The 15,839-nt window shown below is 39.2% G+C and overlaps 1 protein-coding gene across 1 annotated transcript; it reads left to right on the top strand.

Annotated features, from left to right (window-relative positions):
- Positions 1-4,783: 4,783 nt before the first annotated feature.
- Positions 4,784-5,044, top strand: LOC118990414 (small nuclear ribonucleoprotein F-like). The gene has a single exon (XM_037051044.1). The coding sequence runs from the start codon at positions 4,784-4,786 to the stop codon at positions 5,042-5,044; it is 261 nt and encodes an 86-aa protein (XP_036906939.1).
- Positions 5,045-15,839: the final 10,795 nt, after the last annotated feature.

Here is a 15,839-nt window from a genome sequence, read left to right as displayed (position 1 = left end):
GTGTACTCCTTGTCATACAAAGACCACAGAGTCAGGCCCATCTGGATCCAGTCTTGGCTGTGTCATTTATTAGGGGCTTGTTCTTAGCCAATATCTAAAAACTTCCCCGGCTTCAATTTCCTCTTCTATAAAGGTGGCGATAATATTAAGGACTTTATATGATTGTTATGCAGATTAAATAAATATATATATATAAAGCACTTAGCACAACCCCTGGCATGTAGTAAATGCTCAATATATGTTAGTCACCCTATACCACCTTTTATTAAATTTAATTTGAATGGCCACATATGATTCCTGCTTGTATAGAAAACCCTCTGATGCTCAAAGTGATTGCCAATGCTGAATGCTTCAATCAGATACATTAACAATCAACTTAGCATCAGGGACCATAGCTTTGAATCCTTAAAACCTACAATAGGAGTAAAATCAAAAGCAGGTCCATCTCTTTGCTGCTTCAGAAGTCAATACTCAAGAGGTAGGTGCTGATGTAAAGAAAAGTGGTTTATTTTCAGATGCCATCTGGCAGATGGGGGACTCACGTGGGAAGATGAGGGACTCGTGTCTCAAAGTCCATCTCCACATCTCAGTGGAGGCAGGGTTGTTTTTTTTTATAAGGAGGGAGAGGGTAATAGAACAGAGAGATCAGAGTGGGAGTTTGAAAAGTACTCTATGTGCAGATGAGCACAGTCTATTTCAATAAGGCGAGTGATGGTCCAGTACACATCACCCTGGTTTAGTTGTCCTGGATTCACATATTTTGGTTTTATATCATCCTGACTCCATGGTTCAAGGTCAGAAAAACTCTTAAAGCTAGGAGGCCTAAAGGTCAGAGTCTCTATCTTTTGATGCTAATTCCTATGATTCATACACAAAGATGGTGTTTATTATCTATAAGCTACATATTAGTCAGAGTTAGCAGTTACAGAAATACTGTCAAAAGTGATGGGGTGGGTTATAATTCCCCACTGTTACAAATCTCCACTGTCAATTTTTCTGTCCTATCCACTGAAGTTAGATGGTGGTAGCCAAAACACTTCAGAAAACTAGAAACGTTCAGGACCCAGTCTTATTTATAAATGAAAAATAAAATATTACAGATAATTAACTGAACTAGAGTATAGTATTCACAATTGTGTATGATAGATTTTATTGAAATACAACTTTTCTCCTAACATCTCCCTCATTTATATCAGAGAGTCTAATGAAAACCAATTCATTTACTGCATTAAGTCCACTTTCAATTCAGCCTGATTATTTGCATGGACACAACAGGAACTGATCATATAGGCTCTCTTAAATCTACTTGGCTGGACCATTACAAGGAATTTTCAGATTGAATTTTAATTAGCTCTACCCGGCAGAGAAGCCATGCCAAACGATTGCACCAGATTTTCCCTGCAATACTGACAGGTACAAAGGAGTTCCTTAGTTCTCAAGGTCCCCAAATGTCCTGATGTTATTTCTTGAGACCTCCCAGGAAAGCAACCTTCAATCCTAATCTGGAAAGGTTACGAAGAACCATGTAAATAGGCAAAATACCAGACCATTTCTACAAGAGGCTTTTCTTGGCTTTCAAAGTAAATATTCATTTCTTAAAGCTTTCTTCTGACATCCAGAATTTAGGCATGCCTGTCCCAGACAGAAAATTCCAATCAAATTCTTGGCTAGTAAATCCACAATCAAAAAGTAGAAGAAATCAAATTCCTATTGAAGTTATACAAACAACTATATTGCCAAGAAAATAATAATGTTCATTAAAAGTTTTCAAATTTTGGAGGGTTCAAGTAGGAAGAAAAATATAAATTCTTCAATATTGTTATAATTTACCAAATTGCTCTATGAAAACAAACAAGATTTTTTAATCAGCAATATTTTTAACAAAGTCACAAGAACAATAATTATCCTCAGTTCATTCAGTCCCAGAATCAATTCTTGTTTATCCCAATTATCCACCAGCATTGCTATGATCCTAGTCATTCCCCAGGGCCCCCATATATTCTCATCTATTTTAAAGGTATGATCTGAAAATTTATTCTCAGAAAGTCATATTCTAGAATAAGTCAGAAAATGTAATATTTTTACAAATGCATCAGAATGTAAAACTATATCTCAAAACAACAAAAAACATACAATGACATGGCTATAGATTAAATTACTATGCAACTGACAAAGAAATTTGATTTTTTTGTAAAAATGTTTTAAGATAACAACCAGTATTATAGATAGATGAAAGTGTATCAGAATGAGAAATCAATTAATTTGTTTCCCACTGTCAACTGTACCTGGGGTTTCTTTTGGGAAACAACAATTGGTTTGGGGAAATCAAAGAGAGCTTTTGGCTTTTTCATTTGTCATTAAAACTACTACTCTGCTTTACCATTTATCTATGTACCTTTTCTTTTTCTTTCTTATTCCCTTCTCCCCATTTCCATTTCCCTTGTTGAGAATCCCTCCCCCAATGTTCTTTCTATCTGTAATCCCTTTTCTTCATTCCTTTTCCTTCTGAGTTTTACTGTCTCAGAGGGAAGTAAGATCTTTTCACCTCTTTAAACCATCAATTTAAATTTTTTTCTGACTAGAATCCTTATGATGTAACAACTTAAAAGCTTGCACATAAGAGATCTTATCCCATTCAGCAGACCTTGCCAAAATGACTCAAGATTAAGACTGAGTTGCTACTTTTCAAAACAGAAGCAAATACAAAATCTAAAGCACAGACAAATTTCAAAAATGAGTATTCTCAAACTAAATGCTCTAAGAGGAGGGTCTGAGAATTGGCTTAGAATCTTATCTCACACCAACCAGTGCCACAAATGACTTAATGAAGTCCAAATGCAGGAAGCCCAAATCATGGAGACATAGGATTTCTGGTGTGTACAAAACAGCAATGACCACACCAAACCCCATAAAGACAAGGAAACAAACAAACAAAAAAAGAATAATAATAAGAAGAAGAAGGTGAGGAGGAGGAAGAGGAAAAGGAAGAAGAAGAAGAAGAAGAGGAAAAGAAGAAGAAAAGAAGAAGAAGAAGAAGAGAAGAAAGCAAACAAAGCAAGTGTAACCAAAATGGACAGATGAAGCTCTCAAACAGAACCTGACATTCTCCCATAAAGGAACAAAGAAACAAAGTTAACAGACAATTAAGAAGCAGCATGTAACAAGAAAAGAAAACAATATCCCAAACAAAACCAAGAGTGCTCCAACCAAATCTGACACTGGGGAGCTGGGTATTTTTTTCTTGTCACTGAGCCATGCCTACTGACCAGTGGTGCCTATTGATTCTTACAGAATCCCCAATGGTTCAAAGAACCTAAGTGGTGAGGCAGTGGCACCAGGAACTTAACCAGACTGGGCTTGTCAGCCCACCAACAAACCATTTCCTTCCACTAGCCAAGTACTTAAACGTTGCTGATGCCTTGAGTGAAAGAGCAGGAAGAGTCTTTGATATAAAGGATGCTTGACAGCTGCTGGGAAGTTCCTGCAGTCCTTGCAATGGGGTAAATCTGACACAAGCATCTGGAATCCCCCAGCCTGGGCCCTCCAGGCCTTACTAGGATTCGTATAGTCCTGGCAGAGTCACCAGAAATAGGAACCAAAAGCAGGTCCAGCTGCCTGCCACTATGAAAGCCAGTACTTGAGAGGCAGGTACTGATGTAAAGAAAAATGGTTTATTTTCGGGTGCTAACCCGAAAATAAATTAACCTAGAAGGTGGGACTCACATCACAATGTGCATCTTCTGGGTAGATGGGGAACTCAAGTCTCAAAGCCCATCTCTGTTTTTTATCAGGAAGGAGAAGGGACTAGAACCAAGAGATAAAGGGAGGGGGTTGGAAAGTTCTCCACATGCAGACAAGCACAGTCCATTTCAATAAGGCAAGTGATGATCTGGTGTATAGCATCCTTGTTCAGTCATCCTGGATTCACATGTCTTGGTTTTACATCATCCTGACTCCATGATTGAAGGTCAGCAAATCTTATGGAGCTGGGTTGCCTAAAGGTCAAAGTCTGTATTTTTTGAAGCTAGTTCCTAGGATTCTTATACAAAGATTCTTATACAGAGTCAGCACTTACAGAAACCATGTCAAAACAATGGTGGGGTGGGTTATAATTCCCCACTCTTACAATTTCCCACTCTTACAAGAGAATGCAACTTGTGTTCAAAAATGTGTTTGCAGTATTAAATCATCAGTATGATAGTTTATGATTCATTACTATGGCTGTGCAAGGTATTAAAAATTCCCTATAGGAACTTAAGATTAAGATAATTTTAATGTGTTTCTAGCTCTGGTTGGTGTGGCTTAGTGGATTGAGTGCTGGCCTATGAACCAAAAGGTTGCTGGTTCGATTCCCAGTCATGGCACATGCCTGGGTTGCAGTCCAGGTCCCCATTTGGGGGTGTGCAAGGGGTAACCAATAGATGAATCTCTCAGACATTGATGTTTCTCTCCATTTTTCTCCCTCCCTTCCTGTGTCTCAAAAGTAAATGAATAAAATTCTTAAAAAATAAAAATATGGGTTTCTAACACGTAGGCAAAAAGAACAACTTACAATATATCTTGGGACCACAAAAATTCATTCCAGGTAAATGGAATAGTATGATAAAAATCATAGAAATGGGAAAACATAGACAGGCAGTTCACTCAATTGGATTATTATGTATGTAAAAGTAAAAATAAGCATTTCTTTTAAAGCTCCATGATTTAGGCTCTGCTCCAGATCAGGAGAGACACAAGACCCGGGCAGGCAGGGAGTAACCTGCAGCATTTGTTTGTCGTCACAATGAGTGTGCCCCTCAGTCCCAAACCTTCCCTCAGTGGATTAACAGGAAAGCCAGTCATAGTAAAACTTAAGTGGGGAATGGAGTACAAAGGCTACCTGGCATCCGTAGATGGCTATATGAACGTGCAACTTGCAAACTCGGAAGAATACATAGGTGGAGCATTGTCTGGATGCCTAGGTGAAGTTTTAATAAGGTGTAATAAAGTCCTTTGTATCAGGGGTGTTGAAGAAGAGGGAGGAAATGGGGAGATGAGAGAATAGCACCTTTTGTGGGGAATTCTTTTAATATTTGTTTCTATGTAATAAAACGTATGCTCGTTTTTAGAAATAGTAAAATAAATATAAAAATAAGTAAAAAATAAAAGATAAGATTGGAAATATTGGTTGTGAACCTTGATTGTTTCAATAGAGCAAACCACTGGCAATTTTGGAGCAAATGAGTGATTCAATTTCCTGAGATCCCACATATCATGGAGAATCTATTCTGGCAGTACATGTGTATCTGTATCTATCTTAGTGATGGCGCAGGGGGTGGCAATCAAGTAGGTGGCTATTTCTCTAATCTCTGAGTACAATGGGACCAGAAATGGCAAGGAATGGTAAGGAGAATTTTGGGGGTTGAAAATGAGAGGATATAGCTGTGGACTAAATGCAGGGACACGCTCAAATAAAGAGGCCAAGAGAACTTTGAGGTCTCAACCCTGAGAAAGAGATCCCACACTCAGAGCTTAGAAGGTCATAAGGGGTAGCTTTTCTGGGGGAGGTGAAACATTTCCTGATGGAAATGGTGAGTTTGTTTGACCTTTTAATTAGTAATACTACAACCAAATCACTGTTTGAGGCTGGTTATCATAAAGCTGAAGGCTTGAAACTATGAGATAAATCTCTCCTCAACCTAGGTAGCAGAGCACCTAACACCTTATGAGCCAATACATGGGCACGGAGCAAAGGAAAAGGCTTCAGAAATCTCACCTGGAGCTAGTGTGCATAGACTGATCAGAATAGCTTCTGCTTTAGAGCTTGAGTGTTCCATGGCCCATAAGATCTGCAACTCCGTCTGTTTTATAGATGGCCTGGTTGAGAAAAGGAAAAGTGAGTTTAGGAAGCTACATAGTTTGTCAAAAGGTAGCAATGTTTTCACTCATTTATTTATTCAGTATGTATTAAGCACCAACTGTTCTTGTAGGCATAGGAGTTATCTATAAGGTCTTCACTCATGTAATTTTTATTCTAATTATTCTACTAGAATTTTTTCTAAATATAATTTCAATAGTAAATACATAAGTGGATAAATAAGGTGATTTTAGAGAGTGATACATTCTTCTTGAAGTGCCTCTTCATTCTTAGCAATGACCTAGAACTAACCTGTCCTGGCAATACTCATACCTAACTCCTCATCCTTCAGGACTTACCCTGAGAGAAGGTGTCTCTGCCCTCCCCTAAGCAGGGCCCCACAGCTGTCATCATCCCAGTAATGATCACTCTCTGTAACAATTGACTATTTTTTTCCTTGTATAATGTCTGTCTTACCCACCTGGATGGTATCCCCATGATAGCAAGAACCTTATCTATTTTGTTCTCAAGAGGTTCCCAGTGCCTTTTCTAGGGCTTGGCCCACAGTAGATTCTCAGTAAATATCTTTGGAATTAGGGTGACCAACCATCTCAATTTGCCTGGAACTGAGGGTTTGCCTAAGACAGGTCTTTTGGTGCTAAACCCAGCACAGTCCTGAACAAATGGGGATGGTTGGTAACCCTGTATGGAATGCATATCCTTTGGATAAGAAATTAGTCCCACAAGTAGATCTCTCATTATCACAGTTCAATCTCAAGTCCCCTTAGTCAAATCCAGAGCAGAGGCATCACTGTGCCCTGGTACACTTAGTTGCAGCCCCTGCCTCTAAGATCAGCCAAACCTTAGAGAAAAGTGAAAGCAGACCCCTAAGGACACTCACAGGCATCATAATCACTATTGTACTGCAGACCTTGAACTCTAGGGCAAGAATATGCCAAGAGTCATAAAATCACTGGGGTTGGGTTATGTCTATCACTTCTGGGTTTCCTCAAGCCTCTTGGCTCCTTTCTAATGTATCCAGATGGAACTGGACTAAAAACTGACAATTAAAACAATCATAATATGAAGTAGCTTTAGGCAGCTAGAAGACATCTCTGGAGTCATATAATTCAGTCCACCCCAAATTTTCCAGTCGAGGAAACTAAGAATTTGAGATGTTAACTTCTCTGATGGAGAGCCAAGTTTTACAGGATTCTCTTTATTTGTTCCTACACTGACCAGAGTCCCTTTGCAATACTGGCTAGGTGCTCCTTTCTAGTCCTGCCCACTGTGTACTCTGAGCAGTCTGTCCTGTGCATTTCCGCCTTCATGTGGTGTGCTCTGGAACAAGTTCTGCTACCTTTTTCACAAATGACTTATTTCAATACACTGGACGTTTTTCCCTAAAAGGACTCTTGTTTGACAGGTTTAGACATTCCTTCTTCTTTGAGATCTGGAGTAAATTTTCACCACTATGTAGTTTGCTGATCTAGGAAGGAAGAAAGGAAGGGAGGGAGGGAGGGAGGAAAGAAAAGTAAAAATCCCTAAAAATTATAAAAAATTATGAAGCTTAATAGATAACCTTGCTTGTTAGGTGAGATGTTCCTGGAGCTTGTGTCATTGTGATATACTTTAAAAGATTGCTTCATGGAAAGTACAGAACAAATTTACATTTATTTATATTTTGTTGTCTGTTCTGACTCCAAAAAATGGTATATGTATGCCATTAGCCTTAGTGCAAAAAGCAGGAGTAGGGCTTACACAAACTGCATCTATTTAGAGATATTTTCAAATCAGCATGTCCTAGTTTAACTGTTTGGAAAAAATATACAGCTTGTTGGTATTTTGAAATTTAGAAAGTTTGGGTTCGTGACTGCCTTTTGTAACAGTTTGTGTTGAACTTTTGACTTAGGAAGCCAGGCATTTTCAAGTTTTCATGAATTCTTTATAAAAACTAGAACTTAAGATGAACGTGTTATTATTAGTTGGGGAACTTTATCCAGGACATTTCATTTTATCCTTTGTTACGACTTTCGTCCCATGAAAGGTGTTAAATTCATACCTCCGTGGAAAAGGCCTTGGTCTTTTTTAGGCCTGTTTCTTTACAAACGTTTACTTAGGGGAAACTCTCTTTATAATCACTGAGCAAGTAGTCTGGGCCAGAAAACTCCTCCTCCAACCCTTTCCAAAGTCTACCTGGACAAGTAAGAGCAGTCCTTCCACCGCACCTACTCACTCACACACTTCTCTCCACACCTTGGGCCTCCCCATGGGCCTGAGGTACATGATCCATTCCACTGACAGGGACATTTTGTCCGTATTTTCTACCCCCTTTGCCTTTAGTTCTTGACCGCTCTTCAGCAACAGCTAATTATACACAATTATGTGAATAATTACAGATTCTAAAATTATCACCAGTTAATTCCAGGCCTTAGAAACATTAATCATATGCTAGTGGTGTTGGTCTGTGGGAGATTTGACTTTAAAGCAGGCTTCCGTTAAGAATCAAAGCTATTGGTGTGTTTATTCACAATGCATATCTCTGTCTGAGAGGGGACACACACTGTCATATCAAAAAGCAAGAGAAAGGCTAATTTTGATAAACTACGTGAGATGCGTAATATCCTTTAATAAACTTTTCACGTAGTATTTTGTACGGTGGGACTAGATAAAATTCTCTGTACTGTTGACTGTTATATTGTATAAATGTGACTAATCAGTGAGCAGAAAATAGGTAAAACAATAAATATACTGTTATATATTGCTTTAAAGTCTAAGCTTTAAATATAGTTTAAGATTATGCAGTATAGCTCTGTGGAAATATACAATTTTGATAATAAATTCTTTTGTTTTTTTAAGAAATGTATAAACTGTAAAAGGATAAACACCTGTGTCCCCACCGTGCACAAATGACAGTAATGAAGATTTTGTCACATCTGCTGTACGTCTTTCTTTACGAGGGAAGTCAAACACCAGACATGACGCCGAAGTTCCCTCTGCCTTCCCCCCTCAGTCTCACCTTCACCCCTTTCCAGCAACAGCCATGCTCTTTAATTTACTAGAGAAATAGTTCAACTACCATGATCCACCCCATTTGTTTTTATATAGAAAACATATTTAGCTTTATGTGTTTCTGTAGCAATATCTAGCTAAATATACCACACAGAAATTCTGGCTTTACTATGGAAATAATGATTCCTGTGTGTCAAAATAAATGTTTGGCAATGTTTGGCATTTTACAAAATTAACCTTCCTAGAATCATCTAGAAATGACAACAATGCTCTAATACATTTAAAAAATAATAGAGTCTTATGAAAATCAATTATTTTATTCTGTGAAAGAGAAAATACCTTAGGGATATGTTTTCATGATGACAATAGTAAATGCTTACTAGATAAGCTTTTCCAGTCAATATAATTTCTTCAATATACTTTCTGAAATGTTATTAATAAATGTAGGCCATGTGACTTTAGTGATAATGCAAACAAGAGTTTGCTACTTCATTACCTTGGATATTATATAAGATAAATGGTATTAAGAATATTTAGAGGATTCTAATAAAAGGCTTTAGCAACATCTAGAGAATTCTTCATCATTGTATCAAGAAGTGTGTCACAGAGAATATTTGTGGCCAGTATTTGAAAACAAATTGTACTTCCACGATGTCCGAGCAGCTCCAGAGATTTCACTGCTGCGGGAATAATTAGGAAGTAAAACCGGGTAGGGTTTGAAGTCTTGGGCTTATCACCCAGGCTCTCTGACTGGTGTGGCTTCGCTATTACCTTGTTGGATGGCCTTGGAGAGAGATCATTTAATTTCCCTGGATTCAATTTCCTCATCTCAAAAAAAGTCTTTTAAAAAAAGCTTCCTTGGTTGGTGGCATTGGGGCAGGGAAAGATGAAAAGAGATTATCATTAATATTTCCCACAGCTCTAAAATTTTATTCTTCTATTATTCATTTTATCCCTTCTCCCTTCCCACTCAATGTTCTAGTGTAGAGATTGGTAATTAATCAAAGCTGAGGGGATTTTCTAGCAAAATAATCAGACTTACTATTAAAGGCTATAAGAGTTTGAAACAAAAAAACCTTTTTTAAAAAATTCATTATAGAATTAACTCATTCACAAGGAACCAGAAAAGAACTGCTAGAAAGGGACACTAGAAATAGAGAAATATATTATTATTATTAACCACAAATATTTTATAGGATGAAGAATATGTATCTACATATACCATTTTAAATATAGTTGAATTTTTACTTAAAACAATGATATATGTATCTTATCAAAATGATGTGTGTTTAGGTCATGAAGTATTTCTTTGTCAGGGCACTAATAGTGATTAACTGTATTATATAATGAGTGAAGATGATGAGACTGCCTCATGACCATGTAATGTATTTAATTCCACAATATTAATATCCCTCTTGAGAATATTGCAATTTACTACTTTGGAAGAGTATATAAGAATTAACAAATGAGCGAAGTGCTAAGGCTTATACAGGAAAAAATAACAAATTTGCCTTTCAATAGTTCTTATCTACTATATATAAAAATGGAGAAATTTCTTAGAGGATTCAGAAACCTCCTCTATGCGTTGTGGAGTTTCCCAGGCGGCCATCACACTCTTCTGTACAACTCTGTGGCCCAGAGGTAACATGTGGCGGTGGTAAAGGATCACGGGACGGGTGGAAGAGACTTCCCTGAAGTTATCTTCTCTAGTTCATTTCCTTCTATTTAGGAGTGTTTTCTTAGCAAACTTAAATAAATGGCTATCTATGATATTTTTAGTGGTCCCAGGAAAGGAAAATACATGCTCTGTAGTGACCACTGTTATCATTGCCTGACCCTCAGAGACACAGCATTCTCCGCATATGAGACGGTGGAGGTGAGAGGACATTGTAAACTCTAATAAATGTTGGGAATTATTGAGATGACCATTCCAAGGCTGACCCAATTGTATGTTTTCTCACAAAAATTTCTTCCAAGGGGCAGGATCCATTAACAGTTATGAAGGGATTGATACTACCAGGCATGGACTCAGGATCTTGAGTATCTAAATCTTCATGTCTTGCCTTCATGACCCTTTTCTCAGGTTCTAGAGAAATGTATGTACCAGAGCAACGCCAAGTACATGCACACTTTTTACTACTATGAAATTCCAACACTGCCCTCTTGTAAGCTGGGTTGGCCCGTGAGCAGAATTCCTTTCACTCAGGATAGGTGGAGGAAGAGGGCTCAAAACCAAAGCCCCAAGAGGGCTCCCTCCCTTTCTCACTTTAGGCCCTCAGATGATGAGGAAAGGGAAGTCAAGGGAAAGCACATTAAAAAACAAGGGGAAGATAGGGGTTTTCTCTAAGGTTCGTTCTCTGTGAAAAGGGCTGGGGGTGGGAGTGGAAGGGTTATATTTTCTTCCTCTTCCTTTAACTCTTTTTTTTTTGTGCAGTAGCAATTGCTTTTTTTCTCTATATAAAATCAACATTTTGGTATCTGTGCCATACTCTAGGTATGAAGGATTTTTGTTATTATTTACCTTTTTAAAAAACTGGACTTGTGTGTTCCAGAGAAGCTGTGATTACATCATAGATCCTGTAGGCTAAGTTGACCAGCTGCAAAGTAATATTAACATACCTTGCTTAGTAACTGGTGATTTTCACAAAAATTTATTCATGTTTTTGCTTTATAAAGTACTCCTCTTTTGTCAAGATGCAGGAGTGACAATATGCACCAAATTGATCAAAAATGGGCTTGTCTTCTTGGCTTTTGTAGGCTGTGGTCTAGATGGACTATTGATAAGTTGTGTGACCAATGTCTTTGTCTTTTCTTATAAACTGGGGCTAAAATTTCATTTTCTTGGAATGTTCATCTCCATATTCTACAGTGATATTGAGAAAGTAAGTGAAAGAGAAAATGTGGATGTGTTTTGAAGAGTCACTTGGCCAGTTCACAAGGTCCTTTAAGGTCCAGAGAGGGAGCTCAATGCTGGAAAAGGCCGTTGCTACTCTTTAATGTGTTTCTGACACTGAAGCTGTGATCCATTCCTATACACTCTTTCCTCTTATATCCTATCTTGTGTTCTGGGCCTCATTCCTCTTTCATGTGGCAAGTTTTAAATATTTGTAGGCAATGATGCTTTCTGAGATTTTCATTTAAAGTTCAAGTGTATTAAGAATTTCATAAACTACAGAAATTATATTAAACTTGTGTCTGAGACAAATAATAAACACTACTTTGCCATGAACACAACTGACTTCCAGTTTAATTAAATACACATTATCTACTAGGATTTTTTTTTTTTACAAAATAAATGTTTATTTTGGAATGATTTTCAATTTACATAAAAGCTGCCAGGATGGTAGAGAGTTTCCATATACTCAGCACCTCGCCTACCCCAAGTCAACATTTTACCCCTTTCAATAGTATATTTGTCAAAACTAAGACACCAATTATGGTATGTTATTATTAATTAAAATCCAGGCCTTATTCAGAGTTCTAGTTTTTCCACTAAAGTGCTTTTTTTGTTTGTTTGTTTCAAGATCCAATCCAGGATATCACATTGTGTTTAGAACTAAATTCCTTTTAAATTCTATTGGTCACCCAGTCATTTTCCCGTGGGACAGAGAATGGGTGGGAGCACTATTGTCTTTATTACTGAGCTGGAGAAACTGAGGTTTGGCAACACCAAGGACTAAGATACCTTAGTGGGGCCAGCCTCACTGTGCACCCTTCTTCTACATCCCCCTCCCTCCTGCTGCCATGACTCTTGGTTTTCAGAAGCCCCTTTGGATGTCCCACCTGTCCTATCTTACCCTACCAGTGTAGAGAAGGAGAGATGCCCCTACTAGACTGGGCCTACCCCCGACCCATCAGTTCTTCCCCTAGATTCGAGGGCCAGGACAATGTCTTAGTGACTTCGGCCGGGGCAGAAGGAGGCCCTGTGAAAGAGAGAGGAAGAGGGGAATAGAAAGCAAAACAGAGTAAGACAGAAACACTGTTTCTGCTTATGCAAATCATTCATTTGTGATAGGTGAAAAATGACACAAATTATTCTCAGTTTCTCTAAGAAGAATAATCTATTTCCCCATCCCTTGAATGTGGGCCAGCCTCATGATTTCTCTGATCAAAAGTGTTTAGCAGAAGAGAGGTTGTACCAATTCTGGGCTTAGAACTCAAGAAGCTTGCAGCTTCTACTGTCCTTTTCATGGAATCCTGAGCCTGTCATGTGATGAAGCCTGAGCTAACCTGCTGGAGAAGCCGCATGGAAGAGAATAAAGTCACCCACCAACAGCCTGCCAACAGCCAGACAAGTAAGCTAGACCATCATAGACCATCAGGCCTCACCTGAGGTGTCACCTGATTGAATGCCATTCCAGGCGTAACCCTAGGTGACATCAACAGAACTATTCAGAGGAGCCGAGCCCAAACTGCCGACCCACAGCACTATAGGCAAATAAATGGCTTTTTAGCTGCTAAGGTTGGGTCTGTTGGTTACAAAGCAAAGGCTAACTGTTACACAATTTCCTATTTCTCCTTTAGTAATGATCTTCCAAATTTATTTCAGGAGGCACTGTGCTAGTCCCAGGAGACAGGACACAATTAGTTTACTCACCTGTGACAATTCTGTTCCCTGCCGTGTTAGCTTTCTTTGCATCTGTTTGACCATTATTATTGAGCATAGCAACATTTACAGAGATAAGAGTTGAGTCAATGGAGTCAAAAGACCCAAAAGAAACTACTAGAAGTAAAGAATGTAAAGAAGGTATTTTCATTATAGAGAATAATCGATACATAATCGTATTATCTATTGAGTGCTTATCATGTGCTAGACATTAATTCAACGAACATGGGCTAGTCATTAATTAGTCAAACAACATATATTTATTTAGTGCTTACAATGTGTGAGGCACTTTTCTAGACATTGGAAATACAGCAGGAGAACAACAACTCCAATGACAACCACAAACCCGGCTCTTATGGAGTTTTTGTCCTAGTGAGAGGAGAGAAGCAATAATAAGTACAACACACAGTATGTTAAATGGTGGTGAGTCCTGTGGATGAAACATGAACAAGACCAGGAGGGACACTGTGGAGTAGGCTCTGAATGACATTGTTCCAAACCCATTTCACGTATTATCTCTTTCAGTCTTCTCAGCATGTTAGTGAAGAAATTACCTGTGTCAACCATGATTGCTATTTTCAGATAAGTGAACTGGGGCCTTTTCTAAGGTTTGGGAGCTAAGGGACAGACACAGGTTAGGGTTTGGGCCACTACTTTTGGAGACGTCCCCTGCACTTCATCTCTCTGGAAGGGGCCCTGGGGATCTACCAGAATGGGAAGCAGAAATGTGGTTTTGTAAAGCAGTGAACAACATTATCATAGTATCCGTTTTATGTTTTGAGGAACTAAAATAAACATTTTTTTCTGTAGGTGGGGAGAAACTCCAGAAAGTAAAACTGGGCAAAATCTTCTGGGCAGCTGGGTGTATCCAGGTGTTAGAAAGGATATGTCAAATATTTTTCATGAAGAAAGCCTGATTTAGTCCAACCTTTTTAATTTATTGCTATAAGACTAGGAATCTCTCGATTGTAAATGACTCCAGTACCTTCCTAAGGCTTGTTTGTTACAGCATCGCGATGGAAAATTGGGCATGAGAGACTTATCAACCAGCACAGCCACAGCACTTGGGCTGCGCTGCCCAAGCGTCTGTGCTTTACTCCCTATGGCTGGCCCAGCCAACTGCTCTTGGCTGCGTAGCTTCTTTAGACTGCAGAGAGGCTGGGATAAGTGAGAGTGAATTACTGAGTCAGAGAGACCCATTTGCAGAAGAGAAGGAGGGAATATAATTAGAAGAGAAGTGAGAGGAGGCACAGATGAAGAAAATGAGGGTAGAGATCAGCTAAGAATAGGCAACGTGAACTTCAAGATAACTGTTTCCACCCAGGAAGGAGGAGGAAGGGGGAGAAGATGGAGCAGGGACATAAAAGGTTTCTGTATCTCAGTAATCCTAATTACAGTACTAAAAGACAGGAATAAATAGTGTTGTGTTATATATGGGAAAACAAGCTCAGAAAAGTTACTTTATTTACGGAAGTTCACCTAGCCGGCAAGGTAGTCTCCTGATCTTTCTTTCCTTTCTTTCTTTTCTTTCCTTTCTTCTCTTTCTCTCTCTGTCTGTCTCCTTCTTCCCTCATTTGTTTCCATTATTTCTCCCCTTCCACCTGCTTTTATTTGTACAAGGTGAGGTATTTAGGTTTTACATTTTAAAAAGGTTATTAAATTCCAATGATATAGTATACGGTTACCATGACAACACAGACTTTACTGAGGACTGGCCTCTTCTTTTTGCTTCTAGAATCATATTTCACAACACAGGTTCCCTTCCTTTGTGGAATTTGTAAGAGCTGCAATTTTACATTTTGTTTGTAGGACCATTTGCTTAACGTTTGTCCTCCACTAAACTGTAAGCTTCATCATAACAGAGACCAGCCTCCTTTTGCCAGAAGTGTGCCCCCAGCGTTTTGCACAATGCCTAGCATGAAGGCTCTCTGTAAATACTTGCTGAGCAAATGTTTTTATGATTAGTCTCAGCTTTCTTCTGAAAGTTACATGGGCAGTAAGCCTTAGCTCATAATTATGTTAATAGATACTGTATAACGAGTCGGGTGGGTATTTTACAGGTAGTACACAGGTAAATGAACACACACACACGACTGCACAAACAGCCCTCGGCAAGTGCACCCAAGAGGAAACGCTCGCCTTCGGAGACCGCCGAGCCAGTGCTGGTAAACCCCGCCGCGCTGGGGCCCCGCGGCCTCCGCAGCAGCGTGGGAGGGCACCCGGGGGCGACAGCACAGCTGGAGTCGGCTCCTGGGGACGCGTGGGCGTGTCCGGGCGTAGGAGGCGGTGCGCTGCCCCGTGATTGGCCCTCGCCTGCTGGGGTGGGCGGGGCTGCCATGGGGGGCGGGTGTTCTGAGCTAAAGGGGGTGTGCGCCAGGGCTGAGC

Source organism: Sturnira hondurensis, unplaced genomic scaffold (assembly GCF_014824575.4).
Source record: "Sturnira hondurensis isolate 20B ecotype Veracruz unplaced genomic scaffold, ASM1482457v3 Scaffold0007036, whole genome shotgun sequence".
NCBI classification, from domain to species: domain Eukaryota; kingdom Metazoa; phylum Chordata; class Mammalia; order Chiroptera; family Phyllostomidae; genus Sturnira; species Sturnira hondurensis.
The sequence above is the reverse complement of the archived record's forward strand: the minus strand, read 5'-3'. Positions and strand labels throughout refer to the sequence as shown.

What these genes read in the sequence shown, in the direction of transcription:
- LOC118990414 (XM_037051044.1), top strand. Translation starts at nt 4,784, where the DNA reads ATGAGTGTGCCCCTCAGTCCCAAACCTTCCCTCAGTGGATTAACAGGA.